This window comes from Rhineura floridana, chromosome 5 (genome assembly GCF_030035675.1).
Source record: "Rhineura floridana isolate rRhiFlo1 chromosome 5, rRhiFlo1.hap2, whole genome shotgun sequence".
NCBI classification, from domain to species: Eukaryota; Metazoa; Chordata; class Lepidosauria; order Squamata; family Rhineuridae; genus Rhineura; species Rhineura floridana.
Genome location: NC_084484.1, coordinates 156,344,390 through 156,371,620, shown reverse-complemented (window position 1 = coordinate 156,371,620; position 27,231 = coordinate 156,344,390). Strand labels below are relative to the sequence as shown.

At 42.4% G+C, this 27,231-nt stretch overlaps 1 protein-coding gene and 1 non-coding gene across 5 annotated transcripts in view; one reads left to right on the top strand and one right to left on the bottom strand.

Annotated features, from left to right (window-relative positions):
• Positions 1 to 27,231, top strand: part of SGCG (sarcoglycan gamma) — a 45,695-nt gene that overhangs the window by 6,713 nt on the left and 11,751 nt on the right. The window contains exons 1-6 of one of the 4 annotated variants that reach the window (XM_061628555.1): positions 7,103 to 7,221; positions 16,968 to 17,162; positions 19,021 to 19,122; positions 20,638 to 20,725; positions 23,416 to 23,541; positions 25,304 to 25,388. In XM_061628555.1, the coding sequence (XP_061484539.1) occupies positions 16,968 to 17,162; positions 19,021 to 19,122; positions 20,638 to 20,725; positions 23,416 to 23,541; positions 25,304 to 25,388 (596 nt within the window). In that variant the 5' untranslated portion in view covers positions 7,103 to 7,221. Of the gene's footprint in view, positions 1 to 7,102; positions 7,222 to 16,964; positions 17,163 to 19,020; positions 19,123 to 20,637; positions 20,726 to 23,415; positions 23,542 to 25,303; positions 25,389 to 27,231 lie in introns of those variants that run through there. The other 3 variants (XM_061628554.1, XM_061628557.1, XM_061628556.1) reach the window with 3 other exon arrangements.
• On the bottom strand, positions 15,303 to 15,421 carry LOC133386412 (5S ribosomal RNA). The gene has a single exon (XR_009763157.1). It is a non-coding gene; the product is annotated as a 5S ribosomal RNA (ribosomal RNA).

Below are 27,231 nucleotides of genomic sequence, written 5' to 3'. Positions count from 1 at the left end.
AAACTTAACTCTTCCATTGAAATCATTTGGATTTAGAGTGGGATCCTATACATGCCTAGTCAGAAGTAAGCTGTTTTTTAGTTCAGTGGTACTTACTTCTGGGTAAGTATATATGACTGCAGCTCTTAACTTTGGCTGGGTTACACCCCATGTTTGGATAAGAAAAGTAAATAACCATTGAATACTACTATTATCATTATTGATTGATTGACTGATTGATTGCACTTGTATACCGCTCCATAGCCGAAGCCCTCTGGGCGGTTTACAGCAATCAAAAACATTAAAACAAATATACAATTTAACATACATATTTTAAAAACAATTTAAAACACAATTTTAAAATTTAAAACAATATAAAAACAATTTAAAACACATGCTAAAATGCCTGGGAGAAGAGGAAAGTCTTGACCTGGCGCCGAAAAGATAACAGTGTTAGCACCAGGTGCACCTTGTCACCAATATCATTCCATAATTTGGGGGCCACCACTGAGAAGGCCCTCTCCCTTGTTGCCACCCTCTGAGCTTCCCTTGGAGTAGGCACCCAGAGGAGGGCCTTTGATCTTGACCGTAGTGTACAGGTGGGTTCGTATCGGGAGAGGCGTTCCATCAGGTATTGTGGTCCCAAGCCATGTAAGGCTTTATAGGTCAAAACCAGCACCTTGAATTGAGCTCGGGAACATACAGGCAGCCAATGCAAGCGGGCCAGCATCAGTTTTATATGTTCGGACCGTCTGGTCCCTGTTACCAATCTGGCTGCTGCATTTTGCACAAGCTGCAGTTTCCGAACCGTCTTCAAAGGCAGCCCCACATAGAGTGCATTGCAGGAATCTAATTTGGAGGTTACCAGAGCATGGACAACTGAAGCCAGGTTATCCCTGTCCAGATAGGGATGTAGCTGGGCCACCAACCGAAGTTGGTAGAAGGCACTCCGTGCCACCGAGGCTACCTGAGCCTCAAGTGACAGAGATGGATCTAGGAGAATCCCGAAGCTACGAACCTGCTCCTTCAGGGGGAGTGCAACCCCATCCAGAACAGGTTGGACATCCACCATATGGTCAGAAGAACCACCCACTAGCAGCATCTCAGTCTTGTCTGGATTGAGCCTCAGTTTATTAGCCCTCATCCAGTCCATTGTCACAGCCAGGCACCGGTTCAGCACATTGACAGCCTCACCTGAAGAAGATGAAAAGGAGAAATAGAGATGCGTGTCATCAGCATACTGATGGCAACGCACTCCAAAGCTCCGGATGACCACACCCAATGGTTTCATGTAGATGTTGAACAGCATGGGGGACAGAACTGAACCCTGCGGAACCCCATACTGGAGAGTCCAGGGTGCCGAGCAATGTTCCCCAAGCACCACCTTCTGGAGGCGACCTGCCAAGTAGGAGTGGAACCACTGCAATGCAGTACCTCCCACTCCCAACTCAGCTAGTCTCCCCAGAAGGATACCATGGTCGATGGTATCGAACGCCACTGAGAGATCAAGGAGAATCAACAGAGTCACACACCCCCTGTCTCTCTCCCGACAAAGGTCATCATACAGGGCGACCAAGGCTGTTTCCGTGCCAAAACCAGGCCTGAAACCTGACTGAAATGGATCCAGATAATTGGTCTCATCCAAGAGTGTCTGGAGCTGGCCTGCCACCACTCGTTCCAGGACCTTGCCCAGGAATGGAACATTTGCTACCGGCCTATAGTTATTAAGATTATCATTATTTCCATTTGTAGACCGCTTATTATCTAAAAGATCTCAAAGTGGTTTACAATAGAATACACAAGGTACAATAAAAACTTATCAAATTAATTTGCAAAGCAAAATACATAAACAACATCCATATACATAAACATGAAAGAAACCTTAATCTACAAGACTGTTACATTGTTTCAAATGCTTTTCTATTGCAATTTTTTAAGTGGTAATATATTTTTCATGTACAATTTAGTGAACTTTATCATCTTTTTGTCTTTGTTACATCTTTATTTAATCAATACTCTTTATGCAATTATCAATCTCAGGCAAAAACTCACGATCCTAAAGGCATGTGCACAAGAGATCTCTCTGCTTATAGTCTTCCTAGCACCGACGTTCAGCTGGTTTGCTCAGTCAAGATGGCAAACCAAACATTTTAAAGTATTTTCTTGCTTCATATGATTGAGTCGGGGGGGGGCTGCCAAAAGGAGGGCCAAATGGAAAAGCTTTGGTCATCTGGTCTATAAAGTTAAGGACCCCCTTCTTTAAATTTGTCTGCCCCCCAAACCTATGGAATTGCACTAGTTTTGTTACTTAACATTGATTTATGCTGCAATCCCAAACCCACCTACCTGGGAGTAATCCCCATTGAAATCCATAGGACTTATTTTTGAGTAGACGTTGTTAGGATTGCACTGTTAATCAGTGAAATTCATAGCAATTAACTGAATGTGTTGGTTTCACTATTTTATTCCTGACCTGTTTTATTGCCATTCCTCCTTCCAGCTATTATTATAGTATTGCAGCTAGATTTAGATTCCCAGTCCCTTGCTTCATTTGTGCACTGTCCATACATGAACGTTTGCTGCCTGTTTCATATTGATACTACTGGCAGCAGTTGGCGGGGGGCAGGGGGGCAGCACTCACCTGAGCTCCCATTGTTTGCGTTGCTGCTGCTTTCCACTGGTGCATTTGCACCATGCCGACTTAGCCACCGCCTTGCCCCTTCCTGGTAAGCAGCAGTGATACCAAGTCAGGTGAGTGCCACTGGCCTGCTGGCCACTGCTGGATGCTAATACCTTTTTTCTCAGATTTTCTTCAAATGAAAACATGTAGACAATTTGACCTCTGAATCATAGAAAATAATGGTGCCTTGTACATTTTATCATAGAAGACTAGTTGGGTATAAAATTATACCAGTGAACAAAAATACTAAAACCATGCCAAGTGATTCACGCCATTACTCCTCTCTCCCCTGTTTCTTGCCTTAGTCATGAGGGGAAGGGTTAAATCCCCCTGAGTCCTCTTCTTCTCTCCCCAAACGCTTTGCTCTGTTTTTTTCTATTTTATATGGACCAGTGGAAAGTTCTGGAGCTAATCCTCCCTGGCTGGTGCCTGGCTGGCTTAGAAACAGCTGGATACAGACTTTACTGGAATCCTGCCCCCTGAACACCTCCTGGTTTCTGGGCAGGGGATGTGTATCTGCTTCATAGCCATGCTTCATTGTTACTTTCCCTCTAGGCTAGTCTGTGCCTCTTCTGGTAGGGAAATGAAGATGCTATTGGGCCATTTGCCTGTGGATGCAGCCTCCCACAATCTGCTAGAAACTCCAATCCAACAGGTGGACAGGGAGCACTATGTGAGAGTCTCCAACATGTACATTTCTTCTATAAAATGTAATCTTATTATAAGTATTTTTGAGTTTAATTTATATTTTATTTAGGTTTTACAGCTTAATCCTGTCTCTCTGATTAATTACTGGGCTGTAAAAAGATCAACTCATACATACCATATATGATAAAGTGGATAAATATCAATGGCCGTGAATGTGTAAAAGGAAATAAATATCTCAGAATTCTATATTTAATCAGGAATGTATTAGTCCTAAATTTATGGACTACAGCTGTCAGTTATTAGAAAGAAGCCTCATCTCATCCTACCAGTCTTGTAATTCCAGGCTCCAGTAAAGGAAGCACAGAACCTGAAAACCTTTTAATAGGTAGAAGTGGTAGTGTTTTGTAGTGTTCCCCTGACAAGTTTACATTCCCCGCTCCCCCCACACACATTTGCACGTAAACAGTTTTTATCATCAAATGTGTGATGATAATGAAAAGCAAATCTAAAAATTTTGGCTAGTATGGAGTGAGATAAGCTATCCCAAGCTGTTCATGGTGTGTATGAATGAGTGTGCAGTGATGGAGGGTGGAGGGTGGGGAAAGCATGGCAAGGGTCCAATGTGTGAAGAGTGAGCAGTTCCATCCTCTAGGGGCATACTGTTACTTGATGCAGAGAGAGAGAGAGAGAGCCAGCCAGATTGGAAATAGCACACTGAACTCTCTTGCACTCCTGTTGGTCTGGGCAACGCTACACTCTGAAGCAAATTATTCAGAAAGCAATGCTGGCCAAGCCAAAACCAGAATGCATGAGATTTGTAGATTGCATCTGACTTGACATGAAAATGTATATTTTCACTGAATACTTTGGTTTGTACGTTCATTGGACATTTTATGTATGAAATTAGATGAGAATGCCTTGAGAGAGATTGCTTCTGTGGTACAGATGAGTCTCCATTCTGACCTTAGTAGTTTAAGACAGCCAAAAACTGAGAGACAATAAATATTGCCCATCACCAAGAGAAGTGATATTTTAGCATGTTTCTCAGGGCCAAACGAAACTGGGCATGTTTAGCCTGGAGAAGAGAAGACTGAGGGGAGATATGATAGCACATTTCAAGTACATGAAAGGTTGTCACATAGATGAGGGCCGGGATCTCTTCTCGATTGTCCCAGAGTGCAGGACACGGAATAATGGGCTGAAGTTGCAGGAAGCCAGATTTCGACTGGACATCAGGAAAAACTTTGTAACTGTTAGAGCCATACGACAATGAAATCAATTACCTAGAGAGGTGGTAGGCTCTCCAACACTGGAGGCATTCAAGAGGCAGCTGGACAGCCATCTGTCGGGAATGCTTTGATTTGGATTCCTGCATTGTTCAGGGGGTTGGACTTGATGGCCTTATAGGCCCCTTCCAACTCTACTATTCTATGATTTGCTAGAGATGTTCCATACAGCTATTTACCTAGGGTTTTTTATTACTTAATTTTTTACTGGGTACGCAGTATGGAGGGATGGAAGGCTTATCTCTTCAATTGCTCACCATGATCACATCAGCCCCTGTGCTGTAATTAAATAGGGAAAAAATAGCTATGTAGCTGCATGCTACATGTCTACTGAATGTCTAGTTTTGTCCTTAGACTCCTAAAAGCTTCAGGATGAAGTGAGTTAGAAAACCAAGTAAAAAATTCATTTCGTATGGTTCAGAATTTACCATAGAACCTAAGACTTCAGTCCCAAATACACTACAGTATTCCATCAAATGCAATAAATACTAACAATCACATACTACAAGGACCAGATAAAAACAATCAATAATCAACATGTCTAAAATACATACTGGAAACCAATAAATGAAGTGGGCTGTTCCATGGAGATTGCATCATAATAAAAGTTTGGGAAACTAAGTAAGTTTTAATGTGTAGGATTGCTTGCCCCATTTTGGGATATAATCACATAGTCTTCATAAAGAGCAGCCAGTGATGTGGTGCATGGGAATGCACAATTTGATGATATCACAGAATAAGTCATCCTACATATTACCAGGGAAGAGGCAAGAAATCACATTGCAATGCCATTCTGGAAAGCAGCCCTATGTTGTATATAATGTGTAGTTCTGCCTTCAGGGGAATTCCCATGCTTTGAAATTCTTCCTCCAAAGGCAGAAAAAGGCTTGAACCTTTTATCTAAGCAAACTAGAGATCAGCAAGGTTGGGGTGGGGTGTGTGTGACTTGATAGTTAACAGTTTGATTCCCTTCAGGGTAGTGTTAACAGATCTGCTCATGTTCTGTTTGCATGTTCACATGAACCTGCATCTTACATGCATGTTAATGGAAGTACTGCTTATGATTCACTAGAAAAGACAATAATGCTGGGAAAAACAGAAGGGAGTAGAAAAAGAGGAAGACCAAACAAGAGATGGATTAATTCCATAAAGGAAGCCACAGACCTGAACTTACAAGATCTGAACAGGGTGGTGCATGACAGATGCTCTTGGACGTCACTGATACATAGGGTTGCCATAAGTCATAATCGACTTGAAGGCACATAACAACAACAACAATCTGGAGATAGTTGCATGCCACAAAGGCTATTGCATTATGTTGCTGCTGTTTTAATATTGCCCATAAGTCTTGTTACTTGGTGGAATTAGCAAGAATTACACACATTATTATACTTGGAACATTTGTTTACACAAAATTGTGGGCAATAAGTAAAATGGTTTGAAGCAGCAATCCAGAAATGTAAGATAGCTAGATGATTGGTTATTACGAGTTACACAGTCTACCCAATCCACTTTGCCTGGACCTTAAGTTTACCTTACCTTACTAAAGTAGAGATAGAAACAGATGGAATGTGGACATTTGCCTTTTAAGAAGTTGGGAAGGCACTAGGGAAACAGAACTGCAGTGGAGGCCTACACATATGAGGGGAGAATGCTCAAATGCAAACGACTGGGACTTGGATAATGCAAGGTTTGAAAAACAGCGAGATCAGGTAAATGAGAGAGTTGGAGAGCAGAAAGTGAAACAATATGCTAAAAATCCCCTGTCTGAAGGAAGAGGGGGTAAAGAGGAATGATTTCCTGAGTTTCATCATGACCTGCGGGTGCACAGTCATGTCTGAGTAGCAATACAATTTATTTGGCAATTGGGTCTTTCAGCACAGAGAGTCAGCTAGCTTCCTCTGTTTTCTGAAAGAACCCTATAGGCTCAGGTGATTACTAATAAAGGTGGATTTTACCCTGGCCTTTGACACCTGAGATACATTTATATATATTTGAGGCCCCAACCTATTCTGTAAATTGTTTTAATATCTGTTTTTGTATATTGTTGTAACCTACCTTGGAACCTTATAGTGAAGGGCAGGTAAGAAATCCAATAAGATAATAATTAATAATGCTTGTGCCTATGTTGTTTGTCATCCATGTTTCTATTCACTCCCATGCACAGCTGCTGCTTTGGGATGTGATTCAGCTTAAGCCAGTGTTGCTTTCTGTGTTACTTTGCAGTTGTACTGCACTCACTGCACAGAGCAAACTGGAATAAACACAGAGTTCCAGGGCACAAACAGAGTTCTAGCTGAATTCCAGCTGAACTAAGCTTCTCAGTAACAGTAAGATGAGCAAAAGTCAAATCAGCATAAATTCCCCTGAAAATTATTATTATTTTAAGAGTTTCATCCCTTAAAGCGTAAGTACAGCACTAGCTAGTTTGTCATAGATTAAAATTAGCCCTGTCAGTGTTGCCAGTGAAAGGCAGTGGAATGTGAGATGTGGCCAACCATGTAAACAAGTTCAGCCACGCCTAAAATATCTTCCACTCTAGATTCAAGCGGAGAAAATCATTCTATAAGGCAGAAAGATTCTGATCCAAGTTAGTTCAGCAAACTGTTGTTTTTAAAATTGTCTAAGGTAAGTCTTTCAGGTGTGCTTGGATGTGCAAATATTATGAACTGTAACTAAGTTGTTGTTTTTTACTTGTCGCACTGCTTGCAATTCTATTAATCTGCCCTTTTGTCTGCCATAGGGTTATCTTCAAGCACCAAATATAACATTTAAGTTTTTTGTATATAATTATTTATTATTAAGAACTATTTAAACATGGTTAGAGCTTTAGTTTAGCAAACTCTCTTAGCTTCATTGTATTAAATACTTCAACATAGTAGATTAGCAATATCAAAACAAAAAAAATACTCTATGATTTTGTGGAGAATCTGATTTACACAGGTTGAACTGTCTCTGTACCCTACTAGAAAATCCAGGCTTATTTTGCCTGACAGTTTTCTTGTCCTCCCCCTGCAAAATGGCTATGAGTGCATGACTAATTTTTTATTGAGAAAATATCTTATCATTGTTACTTAATAATAGAGCTTAGCTTGCTTTTCTAACATATAAACATGGGTATAAAATCTTGCATTTTCAGCTATATGCTTCTTGAATCAATTTGTATTATATACTCATATATATTAGCAAGATTCATTTTGTTGCATATGACACATCAGCCACATTAGAGCTCCACTGACCTAGACTGTTTCCACAAATGACACACCGATTTTCCCATGCGTGCAGACAAGGAGCCTTTTGTATTTTATTTATTTATTTAGTTTAATTTATTTAGTTAGTTTAATTTATATACCGCCCTAAGCCCGAAGGCTCTCTGGGCGGTGTACAAAAAGATAAAAACAAGCACAATATATAAATACAATAAATACAATAAATAATAAATAATAATAAAAAAACAATAATGAACCAAACAACATCCAAAATATGGAAATGCTGTTTAAAATACACTTTAAAATGCCTGGGAGTATAAAAAGGTTTTCACCTGGCGCCGAAAAGATAGTAGCGTCGGCGCCAGGCGCACCTCATCAAAAAGACTGTTCCACAGTTCAGGGGCCACTACTGAAAAGGCCCTGGTTCTAGTCATCACCCTCCGAGCCTCTCGATGGGATGGTACTCGGAAGAGGGCCTTAGATGTTGAGCGTAGTGTACGGGTAGGTTCATATTGGGAGAGGCGTTCTACCAGGTATTGCGGTCCCATGCCGTGTAGGGCTTTATAGGTCAAAACCAGCACTTTGAATCTAGCCCGGAAACAAATAGGAAGCCAGTGCAGACGGGCCAGAACAGGTGTTATATGAGCGGACCTTCTGGTCCGCGTCAACAATCTGGCCGCTGCATTCTGGACTAGCTGTAGTTTCCGAACAGTCTTCAAGGGCAGCCCCACGTAGAGCGCGTTGCAGTAGTCCAATCTAGAAGTTACCAGAGGATGAACAACTGAAGCGAGGTCGTCACTGTCCAGATAGGGACGTAGCTGGGCTACCAATCGAAGATGGTAAAAAGCATTCCGTGCCACCGAGGCCACCTGGGCCTCAAGAGACAGGGAAGGATCGAAAAGAACTCCCAAGCTACGAACCTGTTCCTTCAAGGGGAATGTAACCCCATCAAGAACAGGATGAACATCCACCATCTGAGCAGAGAAGGCACTCACCAACAGCATCTCAGTCTTGTCTGGATTGAGCTTCAGTCTGTTAGCTCCCATCCAGTCCATTATCGTGGTCAGGCAACGGTTTAGCACGTTAACAGCCTCACCTGAGGAGGATGAAAAGGAGAAATAGAGCTGCGTGTCATCAGCGTACTGATGACAACGCAGCCCAAAACTCCTGATGACCGCACCCAGTGGCTTCATGTAGATGTTGAAAAGCATGGGGGACAGTACCGATCCCTGCGGGACTCCACAATGGAGAGTCCAGGTTATCGAGCAATGTTCCCCAAGCACTACCTTCTGGTGGCGAACCTCCAAGTAGGAGCGGAGCCACTGCCAAGCAGTACCCCCAACTCCCAACTCCGTGAGTCTTCCCAGAAGGATACCATGGTCAATGGTATCAAAAGCAGCTGAGAGATCAAGGAGAATCAACAGAGTCACACTCCCCCTGTCCCTCTCCCAACAAAGTTCATCATACAGGGCGACCAAGGCTGTTTCGGTGCCAAAACCGGGCCTAAAACCGGATTGAAATGGATCAAGATAATCAGTGTCATCCAAGAGCCCCTGGAGCTGGCCGGCAACCACCCGTTCCAGTACCTTGCCCAAGAACGGAACATTCGCCACAGGTCTATAGTTGTTCAGGTTATCTGGGTCCAAAGAGGATTTCTTCAGGAGTGGTCTCACTACCACCTCTTTTAGGCAGTCAGGGACCACTCCCTCTCTCAAAGAGGCGTTTATTATCTCCTTGGCCCAGCCGGCGGTTCCGGTCCTGCCAGCTTTCACCAGCCAAGAGGGGCAAGGGTCCAGAACAGATGTGGTCGCCCGCACCAGTCCAAGGATCTTGTCAACATCCTCAAGCTGTACAGACTGAAACTCATCCAATAAATAAGGACAAGACCGCGTTCTGGATGCTTCGTTGGAACTCACTGTCATAACATTGGAGTCTAAGTCCCGGCGAATGCATGCGATCTTATCCTGGAAGTGCCTCGCGTACTCATCACAGCGGGCTACAGATGAATCCATAATATCCCGAGGGCCAGAATGTAAAAGCCCTCGTACAATTTTAAAGAGCTCCGCCGGGCGGGAGAGAGATGCCTTAATTGTGGCAGCAAAATATCTCTTTTTTGCTGCCCTCACCGCTACTATATACCGCTTAGAAGAAGCACTTACCAAAGCATAATTGCATTCGTCAGGAGTTCGCCTCCATCTGCGCTCAAGCCTCCTCCTCTTTTGCTTCATCACTCTCAGCTCCGAGGTATACCATGGAGCTGTATGAGCTCTACATAGGAGGGGGCGCATGGGAGCGATCGTGTCAACTGCCCGGGTCAGCTCCGTATTCCACAATCCAACCAGGGCTTCGACAGGAGCGCCAGTCTTCTCAGTCGGAAAATCCCCCAGAGCCCTTTGGAAACCCTCAGGATCCATTAGTCTCCGGGGGTGGACCAATTTAATAGGTCCCCCACCCTTGCAGAGGGAAAGGGTCGCTGTGAGCCTAAACTTCAGCAAGCGGTGATCTGTCCATGACAATGGGGTAGATGACAAATCCCCAACCACCAGATCACCATCTCCATGCCCAGTGGCGAAGATCAAATCAAGAGTATGTCTCGACACATGCGTTGGGCCGGTAACAACCTGAGACAGCCCCATGGTTGTCATGGAGGCCATGAAGTCCTGAGCCGCCCCAGATAAATCAGTCTCGGCATGGACGTTGAAGTCCCCGAGTACCAAAAGTCTAGGGGACTGCAACAGTACCTCCGAGACTACCTCTGTCAGCTCAGTTAGAGAATTTGTTGGGCAGCAGGGCGGGCGGTACACCAACAAAATTCCCAGTCTGTCTCTCTGGCCCAACACAAGGTGGAGACACTCTAAACCAGTCGTCACCTGGACAGGGTGCTTGGTGAGTGAGAAAGAACTCCTATAGACCACAGCAACCCCACCTCCCCGTCCTTCAGTTCTACCATGATGCTGAACCGCATACCCAGGTGGGCAGAGCTGGGAAAGAGCAACGCCTCCCTGATCGCCCACCCAGGTCTCAGTTATACACGCCAGGTTGGCAGCCTCGTCCACAATTAAATCATGGACAAGGGAGATCTTATGGTGAACCGACCTGGCGTTTAACAACAGCACATGGAGATCCGAAGGCTGACTGATAGAACAACCATCAGTCCTGGGGATGTATTCATGGAGACTCCCTGCACAATTCAGAATCCTGGCACTAGATAATTTGTGTTACTCTGGGAGTGAGGCTAAACATGCATACCCGCATCCACACTGTATCATGTTCTCTCTTAGTTCAATAAAGCCTGAACAGTATAGTCAGGATTCAACTTCAGTTTACTTATACGTGTGTTAGTTTTTATGCATGCTGGGCTCTTTGCAGAAGATCAGGTGAACATAGGGTCAGGCTCTTAAGTAGGGTCAAGCTCATTGGGATGTATCCAGTGCTGTGCAAGCAGTGTTCTACTTACACAGCGGAACTTCCCCTTCCTTTGCTCTCCCCATGCCTCCCTCCAAATCTGCTCCTGAGGGTCCCCCAACCCTCTGGACCAGATTTTAAGGGTGCATGGGGTACTGCAGAGGAGAGGAGGAGAAAGTTCAACCATGCAAGCGTATGCCTGTTGTGCCAGCAGAAGAGTAACATTGCATACAACCCATTATCAGTATAGGTCCAAGATAAGTCCTAGAATTATGTTCTTTAAAAAAAAAAAACCCTGGAAAACTGAAAAAATAATGTACTTAATGCTTACTTTTAGAACAATTCTTTATTTTTGGTAATGTTTGTCTTCCTGGCTTATAAATAATTAAAAGAGCCATATCTTGCTGAAACAGAGAACAGCATACTTCAATAATATTTTGTAGTTTGTAGCCTCTTATTTCAAAGAATCCTGTGAGAGGCATTAATAATCAAATTCCACTCTTTTGTGAAGCAGAATACTGATAAAGGTAGAAGTGCATTTCCAATGTTGTAAACACCATGAGACATTATTAATGAACTGTCACTGCAAAACTGATATTTAGTAAAATTTCTTTTCTCATTTAACATGGATTTATTCTTGGTTAGTAAGTAACAGGGCAATCCTATACATGCCTACTCCTATGCACACCTACTCCTATGCATGTCTACTCAGAAGTAATTCCCACAGTTCATTCCCACTGGGAACGAAGTCCCAGATAATCAGCTACAGAATTGCAGCCTTAGGGGGTAATCCAAACCCCTGGCCAACAGCAATGAGGCTTACTGGAATGGCATAGCCACCGCCTCATCCACAGGCTCACTGGTTGCACTGGCAAGGGTAGAAGGGGGGGCATGCAGGAAAAAATGCCTGTTCTCTGTGCCAGCTCCTAATCTGCAGTAATGGAGAGGCCTGTAACTGGCTTGTTCCCATCATGTGACAACAGCAGTCCCGACTCCCAGGCACACCATTGTGAGTGGTTTTGTGGCTGCCCCAGGCAGAGATTACACCAGCAGCTGTGTCTACCCACCTGCTGCTTGGGCAGGTGCACTGGGGTGCTCATCACTAGCAGTGCTCCACCGCCAGCAGAGGCCAGTGGTTCTAGGCAGGGTTGGGTGGAGGGACACCTCTGTCTCATTCAAACTCTCCAGTGTGATGGGTCAGGGTTTTGGATGGCTTTTGTAGTTGCATCAATGTGCATGGTGCTTTACAGAGTACAGGACTTAGCTTGAGATACAAAACAACAGAGAGAGGGCTTGAGTTCATTTTATAAGAAAAGCAGACTATAAAATTTCAAATAACTAAGGAAAGCACGTGGACGCACAGGTAAACGGGAAGAATGGGCAATTATTTCTGTTAGACATTTAGGCTTAGTTACAGCTGAGTGGGGCGTGGGAACAAGGAGGTTGTTCCAAAGGTTTCATAGGGAAAAAAATCTGAAGAGGGATTTGAAGAAGGAAGGAAGGAAGAACTGGTATACTAGGTGGCATCACATGTTCTAAACCTTCTCAGTAAAGAGATAAACCTCTAAAGACCAAACTAGATATGATGCCAGTGACATGCAGGTGCATCTCCTGAGGTCGTCGTCTTTTTCTCTTTTGTTTACAGCAGCCACATGTAGGGGAGGGGCTTGGATTGGGCCATGGCAGAATGAAATCCTTTGCCAATGCAAATAGTCTCTCTCCCCCCAAAAGTTGCTATTAGCCACAGATGCAGACATGGTACTAGGTGTTTTGAAACTGGTGAGTTGTATTCCAAGCATACAATTCCAGTCTGCAATCTAGCTGCTGTATTTTGGTCTAACTGAAGGTTCCAGTAAGTTTTTAAAGGCAGCTCCAAGTACAATGTATTTGTTGTTGTTATGTGCCTCCAAGTCGGCTATCTGTACAGGAAAGGCTATAACTGGTGGACCAGCCTAAAACAAAGGGTACATTGTGGCACAGATGCCACCTAATGCCAAAGCTAAGGGCAACATCTTACAGCACACTTTATACATAACCGGAAATGCAACCCCATCCAGCACAAATTGACACATCACTTCTCTGAGCAGATGAATCTTGTTCAGCAAAATCTAGGAGTAACTTTTTTTTCCTGGGTCTTACTGCTTCAGGATCCAGGTGGGAGGGTTCAGTGTCTGAATCCTCCCATCAAGCAAAACAAACCCGCATTTATATAGAAAACTACCAGGTTAGGAAGGCTAGACTGAACCCTTTTATCCACGATGGTGGTTTTCTTTCTACAGGAAATATTTTTCCATGGCATTTAAATACACAACTGCAGTCTGATGCAGTACAGTTTAAGAAAAACTTTATCACTTTTTATTGTATACGCTAGAGAGACTTAAATGTCTTGTGGTATCTTGCTCTTATGTATACCACTGTTGAACATGCTTTGTGATTTTTGACACATATGTATGGTTTGGTTTAGTTTATAGTTTATTTATATACCACTTTTTGGCCAAAAGGCCCCCAAAGTGGTGAACAACATATTAAAACAGATTACAAAAAAAATTACATAAGAAATAACCAATAAAAAATATACAGTAAAAATACAATGCAACAAGATTGTTGTGTAGTTGGTTGTGTAGTTACATTTGCTTGGCTTAAAATGTAAACCTAACTCCCAGATCCACTGGCTTGAAGGGGTTAGGAAGGAGCAGAGGTGCTTCTCTGCCTGCAAAGATGAGCTTTGTCAGAAGAAGGGTTTGTCTGCTGCTCTTCACTGTCTGCACTGCCGTAGAGCTACTTTTTGCCATCAGTAGCTGGTATTGGCCCTGAAATGGGGCATTCTGCAAGTAGGGCAAGAGGTCTTGGGATCAAACCTTGCATCTATGGCATCCTGGAGCTGACGTAGCAGATTTTCCCATAATTGGAATGGAGGGGAGGATCTGTACAGCAACAACAATAACATTGTCCAAGCCTCCACATCTCCTGCTCCATCTGGCAGGAGCCAGCAGGACTTTGAAAGGGGCAGACTGTTTGCCAGTTCTCACCCCCTCATCTCCCACTTAGCATTGCACTCATATTAACTTTGTTGTTGAGCCTCATAAATATTTACTTGAAATTCAGCATTGACTTGGAAGAGTCTATGCTTGCTTGTTGATGAGTTTCTGTTAGGGTAAAGCATACAAACATTACATTCAATCCATATTGATTTTTTTCCCCTCAGCTTGGATTGAACAAATACCATAGTGGTGAAATGTGTTTTTTTTTTCTGATTGACTCCACAAAGAACTATGTGGTGGTGCTGTGGACAGATTGCAGCGCTACTTGCCCTAAACCTTTACCTTGGAAACAGCATTTTCATGTGTTATGGGATCCCTGTGGTTCAGTCTGCAGGTGTTTTGGCTTGCATTTATCAGTGCAAAAAGTTGTTCCTCTGTATTTGAGGCTTCTCAGGACAATAGACTAGTTTGCCTGACACATGCACCCTTCCTGACTGTCCCAACATATGGATAGGGGCAAGTATGCAGATCTCCTCTCCAGTGACCAAGCATATTGACCCCATCTGTACACACTGGGATAGATTTTCCTATTTCTGTCTGCCAATGTACAGAAAAAACATTCACACAATTCATGCAATTTGAATGTACTGTACACAGAAATTGGACTGATCCCCGCAAGTACAGGTGGAGATAGTGCACCAGATAGATAGGAAGCAGCTGTATGTACCTGATCCTCTCCAAAAGGAGGGCTGGCATCATAAAAAGTGGCCTAATGTGTCCTTGGGCTCAAAAGCCAGAAGTCTGAACTTCTATTAGATTACTGCAATGAGTACTACCTCAAAGAGTAATATAAAAAAAGCATGATTGTGTGCAACTATTTTACATCCGTATGACCTTGGGGGTATTCTGATAGCAAGTATTTTTCCATCTTCATTACTGTACTAGCAAAGAGACGGTGGTGATGCAAACATTCACCTAACTTTTAACAGCGAGCTGTTGTTATATGCCTTCAAGTCGATTACAATTTATGGCGACCCTATGAATCTTTTTTGAATATAGTCACAGTTTTTTCATGGAAAGGTATTCAGAGGTGGCTTACCATTGCCTTCCTCTAGGCCTACGGCATTCGGTATTCCCAGGTGGTCTCCCATCCAAGTACTAGCCAGGCCTGACCCTGCTTAGCTTCCGAGATCAGATGAGATCGGGCTTGTTCAGGGTAGTATGGCTGTAGGCTTAACAGCTGTTACTACACAGTAAAAAAATTGCAATTTGCTGTAAAATTGGTTGCAGATTACTGTTTTTGGAACATTTGGACATCATACTGAGAGGGTGGGGGAAGCTAGGCTTTCTGTTCCTTCTGGAGGATGGAAGCGCTTTGCTGACTTGCTAATCTTTCTGGCTCTCCAGCATCCTATACATTTAAAAAAAATATCAAGGAATGAGGGCTCCTCTCCTCCTAAATTTGCTTGTGAAGTATTGGCATGTGCATTCAAATGGAGTTTCCAATTAAGCAGGAGAAGCAAGAAGAATATGGATTCACAGAACAAGATCTTGTTGGCTGGTGGGTGGATAGCATTATTGTATGGTTTAGTAACTACTTGGCATTAGACTTCATTGTATCTGGGTGGAGTTTCTTGTTGCTGTTCTGCTTTTTTTGAAGAGAGACAATAAAGTTCTTGTCTAGCTTGCTGACTGTTGTGTCCTTTACGCCTTCCATGACAGTTGTGATGGTTGAATGTCTACAGGTTAATGAATGGATAATGAACTACAAGTTAACGCATGGATAATGAAAGGGAGAATCTTAATGAACAAATGTAAAGAACCTTGCATTCATCATTTTCTCTATTAGCCACCAAACTGAATTATATATCTTTTTTCCCCAAACCTTTGAACATTTACTTTAAAAAGGCTGTTTCTCATACTCTGATGCTGATAGTGTATCAGAACACACTGTAAATAGCAACTGGAAGTTCTGCTGAAATTAATTCAAACTGTGTAACAGCTGCTGTGACTATTATTAACCAGCAATGTGTCTGGCTATTTTTTCAGTGTGTCATTAAATAACTACGTTGTCAAGTCTACTAACTTCTTAGTAACTAGACACTTTTAATTATTAGTTGTTCAATTTCAAAGTTTTAAACTACAATACAACTAATATTTTATTCATTTTGAACATAATAAAAGAAAGCCCATGTTTTCCCTTTGAAATACATGGGTGAAACAAAATTCATGATGGAATGTAAATGTCTAAAGATATGTGTTCTACATGAGTGTAGATTGCCATTGAATTTCAGTCCAGTTTTTATAGAGACATGGTTGTAAAATAAAGGTTCAGTCTTGGGAGGTATTGAATCAGTGAGCTAACAATAGCTGTTGCAGCTTGATGTTACAAATTGTGCTACACTGGTTTGGCAGATTCCTTGCTCCAGTAGTGGAATAAAGTGCTACCATATTGTTGTACTGGTTCCATTTATTTTAATGGGATTTGTGCATGAGAATGCCTGTGTGTGTATTTGCATGATCTTAGCCAAATAATGTTTTAAGTTTTCAATTACCAACAGAAAATTATATCTATAAATAAGGCCAAACCCTATAAATTACATATTTCATAATGTAGGCAAAATTCCTTTTTAAAAGATGCTTTCCATCGGCAGCATTTTGAAAAAATTCTGACAATGTAATTGGGGGCATTGAAAAAAATCAGTTAACTAAGTAATTGGTTAAACATTGCAGTCCTGATCATTTTTATGGTTATCTCATTTTTCTTCTTCTCTAGCAGATGGTACGTGAACACTATACTACAACAACACCAGGTACTCACCTGCAGAGACCAGAACCACAAAATGTCTACAGTGTTGGCATTTATGGCTGGAGAAAGCGTTGCCTATACCTCTTTGTTCTCCTCCTGATCATCCTCCTAGTAGTGAATTTTGCTCTGACCATTTGGATTCTTAAAGTGATGTGGTTTTCTCCAGTAAGTGTCAATCATGCTTTTTTTGTGCATGTACTCTTACTCTCTTGCCTAGAGCTTTCTCACTGAGAAATGCCCTTCTTGTGGAATGTTCTTCCCAGGAATGCTCATCTGGTGTCAGACTAGGCACCAGGTGAGAGGACCTTTTTCATTTTCTAGGAATTTTAATTCTCAGTTTTGTCTGAGATGTTTTATACTGCTTTTATTTGCTGTGTTTTTACATCATTACCATTTAATTTTGTATTGTACAGTATATTATTATTGTTTTGTAAGCTGCTCTGAAAATACTTTTATTGAAAGGCAGTGCATACATTTTGGAATAAATAATGGAGGAAGGGTACAACCCTATGCCCCCTAGGAGAACCTCCCAGGGGCCATGGGATACATTAGAGCTCCCTCTTTCACACAGATAACAGAGCTCTAATGTCGGAGAAGGAGGAAATCCAATGTGAGGTGTCACTCCCCAGCTGCCACAGCAACTACTGCAGCCCTGGACTAACCAATGCTGGAGCTCTGGTATTGGTAGGGGCAAAAAGGATGTGAGTCAGAGGAGGACCAGCAAATGGTTTGGATCCAAAGCCATCCTGGTCCCCAACATGCCCTCAACCCTCAGGAGCTGATGTTAAAAATCTCCTTCCTTTCCATTGCAAGCAATAAGAGGGATTTTTTAATCTCCCAACCTCATTTTCATTCAGCCTCGCAGGACATTGGATGGAGTTGAATCGCCTTCAGATTTCACTCCACTCTCTCCCTCCGCCTTAAGATTGTACCCCAAATTGTGTAACTTGTCTCCTTGCCTGATAGTTTGGCTGTGCACACATCATACATTTAAAGCGCCTTTAAAGCACATGACTTCCAAAGAATCCTGGGGACTGTAGTTTGTTAAGGGTGCTAGGAATTGTAGCTTTGCGAGGAGAAAACCAGTTCCCAGGATTCGGGGGGAGTGCTTTAAATGTATTGTGGTATGTATGCAGCCTTTATCTGATTTGTGCCATATTTAGTTATTATCTGCAGATCTAACATTTTCCTATTCATACTATACTACTTTAAGGCTACAGTCCTATGGGAATAAGCTCCATCGGTGTCAGTGTGAGTTTATTCTGAGTAGACATGTATAGGATTGCACTGTTGGTTTGACTGCATTCTTTCAAACTAGTTCTTTAATCCTTGAATCAACTTCAACTTATCTCGATAGGTTAAATTGTTGAGGTGCCTCATTTAGTCATGTGTTACTGTGTTCATGAAATATTTAATTCCATTTGTAGGGAAGAGGCCATATAGATTAATGTGCATGTAAAGCAGTCGGAGTGCATGCATGGAGCCCTCTTCAGATAGCAGCATTGCAGGAATAAGGAATGTGTGGTCTTCCAGAGATTGTTCAATGACAAGTCCCATCCTTCTTGACATCAGCCATGTTGTCTGGGCTGCTGCAAGTGCACTGCTGCAGTTGAACTGGGGAACATCCATTTGTGGTTGTAATTCCTCATTCAGGTAGGGCTATACACATAGATGCCTCCACCTGCTACAGACATATGATCCATGGCTGAATCAGGCAGGATGTTTTGTTTGGACAGCATTACAAGAAGATGCCTGCTATGGCTCTTTCTTTTTCTGATGCTCTCTTGCCATCATGTTATATAGTTTCAAGCAATTTTTCTTCTTTTTTCGCCTGGTCAGAGTAAAGAGGTTCCTCATGAGCATTTTCATCCACTATTTGAAGAAGATGGGCTCCTTTTGGGAGGAAGGGCAGAGGGTAAAAAATTAATAGATAGATAAGTAGATTTGGAGAAAACTTTAAAATAAGTAAATCTTGAGTAAGAAATGCAGTGCTATTAAAGCTTAGAGATTTTTATCATTACAGAGTGGAATGGGATACCTGTATGTTCAAAGTAAAGGACTTCATCTAGATGGGGAGTCCGAATTTTTATATCCTTTACATGCCAAAGAAGTTCACTCTAGAAAGGTAAGCAAGGCTGCAATACTCTGCACACACATCTGCACTTAAGGCCAACTGAATTCAGTGAGGCCTGCTTCTGACTAAATATGTGCAGAATTGGGCTGCAAGTCCAAAATCAATGGGCATCTAAAAAAAATAACATGTACATGTCATAATTTATCCTATACAAGACATGTATCAGTTGTTTATTTTTAAGTTCATTTCCATGCTGCCTTTGGCCAAAAAGATCCCCAAGGTGGCTCACAAAGAATACACACAAAAGCGAAATACAAGTAAGAAAGGAACACTACAATTTACAAAAAATTAAGACAATAAAATCTTAACTTTTTTTTTAAAAAAAAGCAACCACACCTAAAAGCCATGTGCATTCATCTTCCTGGCAAAGGGCAGTCCCCAGAGAGATATCAGAAAGAGCAGGGGTGAGGGGGCAAAGCAGGTGGACAAGCTTGCCCCTTGATGGTCCCAGCACAGTCTCACCTCTGCAGCAGTACAGCTAAGTCTGCAGCTCTTCCTGATAAGGGTCCAGGCAGAGGGGTGGGGCAGGGCAGGTGGAAAAGTTAAAGTCAGCTATGCACTGTGGGACTAGAGAGGGAGTTGGTGTCAATTTATGTTTCTACATACTCCGTCACTTCAGTCTCTTGTCTCTGGACTTGGTACCAAGAGTGGCCCTGCTGTGGGCTTGAGGTATGGATTTCTGGCACTGAAGGAAGTGACAGATGAAGCTAAAGAAGGCAATGAGGAGATAACTAAGAATTGGGGTAAGGATGCTCTAAGCTCAGGGTCCTCTGCCTCCCCCAAGGCCCAATAACTTCTTACCTTGGGGCAGGGCATGAGAATGAGATAGAGGGGATATTTTCCTTTCAGGCCAAGGACTGAGGTTACTATTCCTAGAATCCCCAGCGGTAACTAATGCTATATGTGTAATTTCTGCGAGGAAGAAGACCCATTGTGGGTAAATGAGAAACGGGGCCTTGGGGCAAGAGGAAGTGAAGGGAGCGGGCAGGCCCTGCTTGCTTCAGCCGTGTTCACAAACAATGAAACGGAGGCACTTGCTTTTGCAAGCATCCCTATTCTGTTCAAATGCTTACAGTAGAGTGGGGGATGGGGAAGGATGAAATAGTGTCAATAGGAATATAGGAAGCTGCCTTATACTGAGATCAACTAGCTCAATGTTGTCTACACTGACTGGCAGTAGCTGTCCAGGATTTCAGACAGGGTTCTCTCCAGTCTTACTTGGAGATGCTGGGGATTGAACCTGGGACCCTTTGCATGCAAAGCAGATGCTCTACCACTGGATAAAAGGAGAAAGATAAAAAGGGAAAGACAGACTGCAGTAGGTGAAAGAGACAAGAACAAAGCCAGGCATCATAAGGAATTCTGGTCATCCAGCCACCTTGCCCTGTGACACCGCCAGACTTTCATAGGCTATTGGGAGCATACAAGAAGCCAAGATGCTTAGCTTCTCCTGTGCGGAATATCTGAAAGTCTTTTACATGTGCATCTCTTCTTTTCCTACGCTAGGACTCGTCACTACTTTTGCAATCCACTCAAAATGTGACTCTAAACGCACGCAATCCTGATAGGAACGTCACAGGCAGATTAAGTGTGGGTAAGTTTAATCTGTGTTTCTTTGCATTTTTAACATTTTTGAATATGCAAAGAATTGCACATATTCTTTGTTGTTATCTCGTGTCTATCCAGATGCAATACAAATAGCCCTGGGTAGTCAAACTAAGCAAGGCTGCAATCCTAAAAGGAGGAGAGGAAAGAGAGAGAAAACTGAAGGCAGTTGAATTGCATTAGAAGTGTGACAAGAACAACTCCCATTTGGTTCTCTTTGTGTGCAAAGAGGGATAGAGAGATAGTCCTCCAGGCTCGCTAGACTGCCACTGACCTGTACTCATATTTTCTGTCTGTCTTTGTTCTGTGTTAACTGATATATCTCAGGGAGCTGTTCTCACCTCTGACTCACCTTCCTGTTTCTCTCTTCTCTGCTGACCACCAGAGGAGAAGGAGCCATGTTCTCTTTGCCTCCTCTCCTCTAGCATGAGCGGCAATGTCCATGCATAGTCATTGCATCCTCCAACTTAGTTCGCTAGATAGAAGTAGCATCTTTCCTATCCAGTATGTATTTCTTTTACTAAAATAGTCACTTCTTATTTTGAAACCAAGTCTAAGTCTCAGTGATTCAGAGCAAAGTAAAAGCTTGCTTTTTCCCAGGTAAAATCACACCCATGCTGCACAGAGTACTGAGCAAGCTAAACTCTGCTAATTTACATAAATTATAACTGGTCTACCAGCCATTGGGAGCAACAAATTGCTACATTCAGACATAAGGGTAGAGCAGTGCTCCTCTGTCTTTTTCCAGCCCCCCCATCTTAATGGGAAGGAAATTCACCAAGCCAGCTCTTGTTGTTGTTGTTGTTATGTGCCTTCAAGTCGATTATGACTTATGGCGACCCTATGAACCAGTGACCTCCAAGAGCATCTGTCATGAACCACCCTGCTCAGATCTTGTAAGTTCAGGTCTGTGGCTTCCTTTATGGAATCAACCCATCTCTTGTTTGGCCTTCCTCTTTTTCTACTCCCTGCTGTTTTCCCCAGCATTATTGTCTTTTCTAGTGAATCATGTCTCCTCATGATGTGTCCAAAGTATGATAACCTCAGTTTCATCATTTTAGCTTCTAGTGACAGTTCTGGTTTAATTTGTTCTAACACCCAATTATTTGTCTTTTTCGCAGTCTATGGTATGCGCAAAGCTCTCCTCCAGCACCACATTTCAAATGAGTTGATTTTTCTCTTATCCGCCTTTTTCACTGTCCAACTTTCACATCCATACATAGAGATCGGGAATACCATGGTCTGAATGATCCTGACTTTGGTGTTCAGTGATACATACATCTTTGCATTTGAGGACCTTTTGTAGTTCTCTCACAGCTGCTGTACCCAGTCCTAGGCTTCTTCTGATTTCTTGACTATTGTCTCCATTTTGGTTAATGACTGTGCCGAGGTATTGATAATTCTTGACAAGCTCTAGGGCTGGCATAGTTTCCTCCTTGGCTGAGGCATGTCAGAGGACTGGGAAGGGTATGGATTCTTGGATTAATGTCTTCCCCTGATTCACCTCCAGAATGCCCCTTTTTCAGCCTTACATCTGAGCTCCGACATCAGTAGGGTAAAGGCTGCAGAGCTTCCCACAGTAACATTGAGGAAGGATCTAATGTCAGATCTTCTTTCTGAGGTCAGACCTCTGTCTTCACCCTTGGAGTGACATCTAAGGCTTCCTATCACCCCTGGGTCACCTATCATGGAACATAGGATCACACATCCCAGAAAATCAAAGCAGTTATTTTATGCCTTTACTGGAAAATAAAACATGGGCTAATTGCTTTAATCTTTGTCTTCTTATTTACAGATCTTTTTCTAAGCTGTTTAGTTCTCAGGGAAACATCAATGTCCAATTTGCATTATGATTTAGGTGATACACATGATAAAACTTGTATTGATATTGATTAGATGTGGATTAGTTAGCAATTAAGCAGTGAGTGGGATATTCTTCTTGGAATCATAGAACAGTAGAGTTGAAATAGGCCATTGAGTCCAGGCCCCTGCTCAATGCAGGAATCCAACTTAAAGCATACCTGACAGGTGGCTGTTCAGCTGCCTTTTGAATGCCGCCAGTGTTGGAGATCCACCACCTCCCTAGGTAATTGGTTCCACTGTTGTACTGCTCTAACAGTTAGGAAGGTTTTCCTGACATTCAGCTGAAATCTGGCTTCTTGTAACTTGAGCCCATTATTCCGTGTTCTGCACTCTGGGATGATCAAGAAGAGATCCTGGCCCTCCTATGTGTGACAACTTTGCAAGTACAAGGGGTTTTCTTCTTTTTTTTGAAAATCATAAATCATGCAATCTGGAATTCTAACATAACACTAAGGGGATGATTCAGTCCCACACTACATTCTTTCTTCTCCCTCCCAGTTTCACAGCTGAGCCACGTATGCACATTTTTGCACACTGTGTACCTTCTATTTGAACAGGAAAATTCTACTTTTCCTCCTAGTGAAAGCCAGAAACTGAGACCGTAAGCCACAGTGCAATCTTTTACATATCTACTCAGAAGTAAGTCACATTGAATTCACTGGGACTTACTCCCAGGTAAGAAGAAGACGATTGCAGTCCTAATAACCTAAACTGTTTAAATGTATATTGTATCATTGACAACTTATAAATTCAGCTTAAGAACAGGTGAATGATAGATTCTCCTAAAAATGCTAATAACATTTGTGTGGTTCTTAGGTCCTGACATGGTACAATTTGATGGTCAGCAATTTCAAATCAAGTCCATGGATCTGAAAGGAAAGCCTCTTTTTACAGTGAATGAAAATGAAACCACAATTGGTGTAGACAAACTTCGAGTCACAGGTTTGCATACAAGTTTAAGAAACAGCACAAAAACATCTTATAGGAACATCTTCTAAAAGTAAAATAAAATCACTGCCACATAAAATCAGTGTTGATTAATAAATTCATTAATTATAGGTTTCACAAGAGAACTTTATATGATGTTTTATTTACTGCTGTTTCCAACTTTAGTTGATTGAAATAAAGTGTTATTCATTAAATATCTTCAGAATTACTTATTGAAGTACTTATCTTAATTTTGTTAATTAGCTGCTAAAATAAAGATGATAGTTATTCAATTAAATTTCAATAAGCTGACATTAATAAAAATAATACAAGTTGACTATCAACCTTATTCTAACAAAAACAACAAAGAGTCTTGTGGCAGCTAACAAAGAGCATAAGCTTTTGTTGATGAGAGTCCATCAGACGCAAGTAATCCTCAGTTGCAGGCATATATACACGGTAAAGGTGGGGGAGACATTATAAGCAATGAAGTTTGAGGAAAATGAAAGGCAAAAAGGTAAAATAGTTCAGGTAGAGCTAGAATTTATGCAAAGTAAGCAAGTGTTTGCATGAGCGTATATCCCTATGAAATCAACACAACATCATGTTATGTCAGGAACCCACCCTGAGGCCATACCAGCTTCAACAAAACATGAAATCTGGGTAAAATCCTAACATCTAACAATCCTATGCAGTTTTTCATTGGCTTGGAATTTTGTGAGTGGAACAGAGTTCACAGAATGGAATTTCCCCAACTTACCCTTCCCTCTGCAACCCCCTGGTATGCAGGTTGGAAATGGTGTTTGGGATATGTTGTGGGGATCGTAGTTAAAGGGGGAGTAGGCCAAAATGAGCCCATTTGCACTACCATCAGAAGGGCCATAGTTCACTGGTCAAGCATGTGCTTTTGCAAGGTCTCCTGTTCAATCCCTGAGTCTCTAGGTAGGGCTGTGAAAAACTCCGGCCTAAAACCTTTGAGAACTGCTGCAAGTCAGTGTCAACAAGCCTGAGCTAGATGGACCAGTGGTTTGATTTGGTATAAGCCAGCTTCCTATGTTGTTGCTATGCTCAGAAGAGCAACATAGGATCAGAGCCAGTCTGTGTACACAACCCTGGAAAGCCACTATTAGATTGAAGCTTCACACACATACACATCAAGGCCACATTCACACCATACATTTTTTCCACTATTATTCCACTTTAAACAATCATGTCTTCCCCCAAAAAATCCAGGGAAGTGTAGTTTGTGAAGGCTGCTGAGAGTTTTTAGGATATCCTTCGTCCCCTCAAAAAGCTACAATTCTTAGGAGTTCTCTAGGAAGAAGGACTAACTGTTAAACCACTCTGGAAATTGTAGTACTATGAGGGAAATAGGAGTCCCCTAACAATGCTCTGCAGCCTTCACAAGCCACACTTCAACGTATGGTGTGAATGTGGCCTAAGTCTACATAGGAAAAAAGCCCACGCGTAGGATCATCACACGTTACAGCCTGAACACCCTTTGAATAGAAATGCCTTACAAGATGTGAAACAAATCTTAGAAGTTTTCAAGATAATATGCTGGCTGAAAATACTTTCTGTTAAGGCTTACATTTATAAATATATTCTAGGAAGGTTGGTGAACCTAACATTTTGTTGGACCATTCTGAGGATCTCTTCCTGTTTCCTCTTGTATTCAGAAAAAGTTTGTTTCCCCCCCCCCCATAATGGGAAGGGGGGCTGTCTCTTTTCTCTGACACCTAACAGCCACAATCAGTTTCTGTTTCCTCTATTTCAGGGCCTGAAGGAGCTCTTTGCGAACATTCTATAGAAACACCACTTGTTAAAGGTGTTAAAGATGTTGACAGTTCTAAAGAGCTTAGGTAAGAATATGTCTCAAAAGTAAATAACCACTGTTCTCAGGGCTGTTTATGCCAAGAAGGAAGAAACTACACATCAGTTGAATCTCCTGCTTTGCAGCATTTCCCTTTATGTATTGCAATATTCATTGTTGAACATGAGTGAGTCATTTTAACTGAGAACATCAGAGCTTAAGACTGACAGAAAGGCATTTTCAGTTGCATAGTCTCTTAGCTTTGAGGCCTAGTGCTGAATTTCATGAGACGCTGATTTTTTAGGAAAGACACCATAGTATAAATGCTCCAGAAATGGAAGGGTCACTCATGCATCTCTCTTTGTACTGGTCCTTTAAAAAAAACCCCAAAAAACCCCTTTTACTTGGAAAGTTAGGAGTGGAACTAAATTTCTTTGCCACTAGAACTCCTGTACACATTTCTTTTCAATTAAGAGTAGTTTCACTCATGCACTTATCATGCCAAAGGGGGACACACACACACATATTATTATTATTATTATTATTATCCCACCCTTCCTCCCAGTAGGAGCCTAGGGCAGCAAACAAAGACACTCTAAAGCATCATAAAAACAGACATTAAAATATATTAAAACATCGTTAAAAACATCTTTTTTAAAAAAGCTTTTAAAACATCTTAAAAAACAATTCCAATACAGCCGCAGACTGGGATAAGGTCTCTACTTCACAGGCTTATTGAAAGAGGAAGGTCTTTAGTAGGCACACACAAAAAAAGAGATGGCGCCTGTCTAATATTTAAGGGGAGGGAATTCCAAAGGGTAGGTGCCACTACACTAAAGGTCTGCTTCCTGTGTTGTGCGGAACTGACCTCCTGATAAGATGGTATCTGCGGGAGGTCTTTACCTCCACAGCATAGGAATATAAAGGGTAAGACGATCTTTCAGGTATCCTGGTCCCAAGCTGTATAGGGCTTTTACACCAAAACCAGAACCTAGAACTTAGCCCAGTAGCTAATGGGCAGCCAGTGCAATTCTTTCAGCAGTGGGGTGTCCTATTGTTGATACCCTGCCCCAGTGAGCAGTTGCACTGCACATTTTGCACCAGCAGCAGCTTCCCAACCAACCTCAAGGGCAGCCTCACACAGAGCACATTACAGTAATCCAACCTGGAGGTTAGCAGTGCATGGACAACAGTGGTCAGGCTATCCCTTTGCAGAAATGGCTGCAGCTGTCTTACCAGCCAAAGGTGGTAAAAGGCACTCCTAGCCACTGAGGTCACCCGGGCCTCTAGCAACAAAGATGGATCCAGGAGCACCCCCAGACTATGAACCTGCTCTTTCAGAGAGAGTACCACCCCATCCAAAGCAGGCAACTGACCAATTATCCGAACTCGGGAACCACCAACCCACAGTGCCTCCATCATACTAGGATTCAGAGTCAGTTTAGTGGCCCTCATCCAGCCCACCACCGAGTCCAGGCAGCAGTCCAGGGTTTCCATGGCCTCTCCCTGTTCAGATGTTACAGAGAAATAGAGCTGGGTATCATCAGCATGCTGCTGACACCTCACCCAAATCTCCTGATGACCACTCTCAAGGGCTTCATATAGATGTTAAACAGCATGGGGGACAAGATGGTACTCTACAAGACTCCAGAGCACAACTGCCAGGGGGCTGAAAGACAATCACCCAATGCTATTGTTTGAACATGACCCTGGAGGTAGGATTGGAACCACTGTAAAACAGTGCCTCCGGTACCCATCTCTGACCAAGTCAGCTGAGAAGGATACCATGGTCAATGGTGTCAAAAGCCACTGAGAGATCAAGTAAGAATAACAGGGTCACACTTCCCCTGTCCTTCTCCTGATAAAGGTCATCTATCAGGGCAACGCAAGGC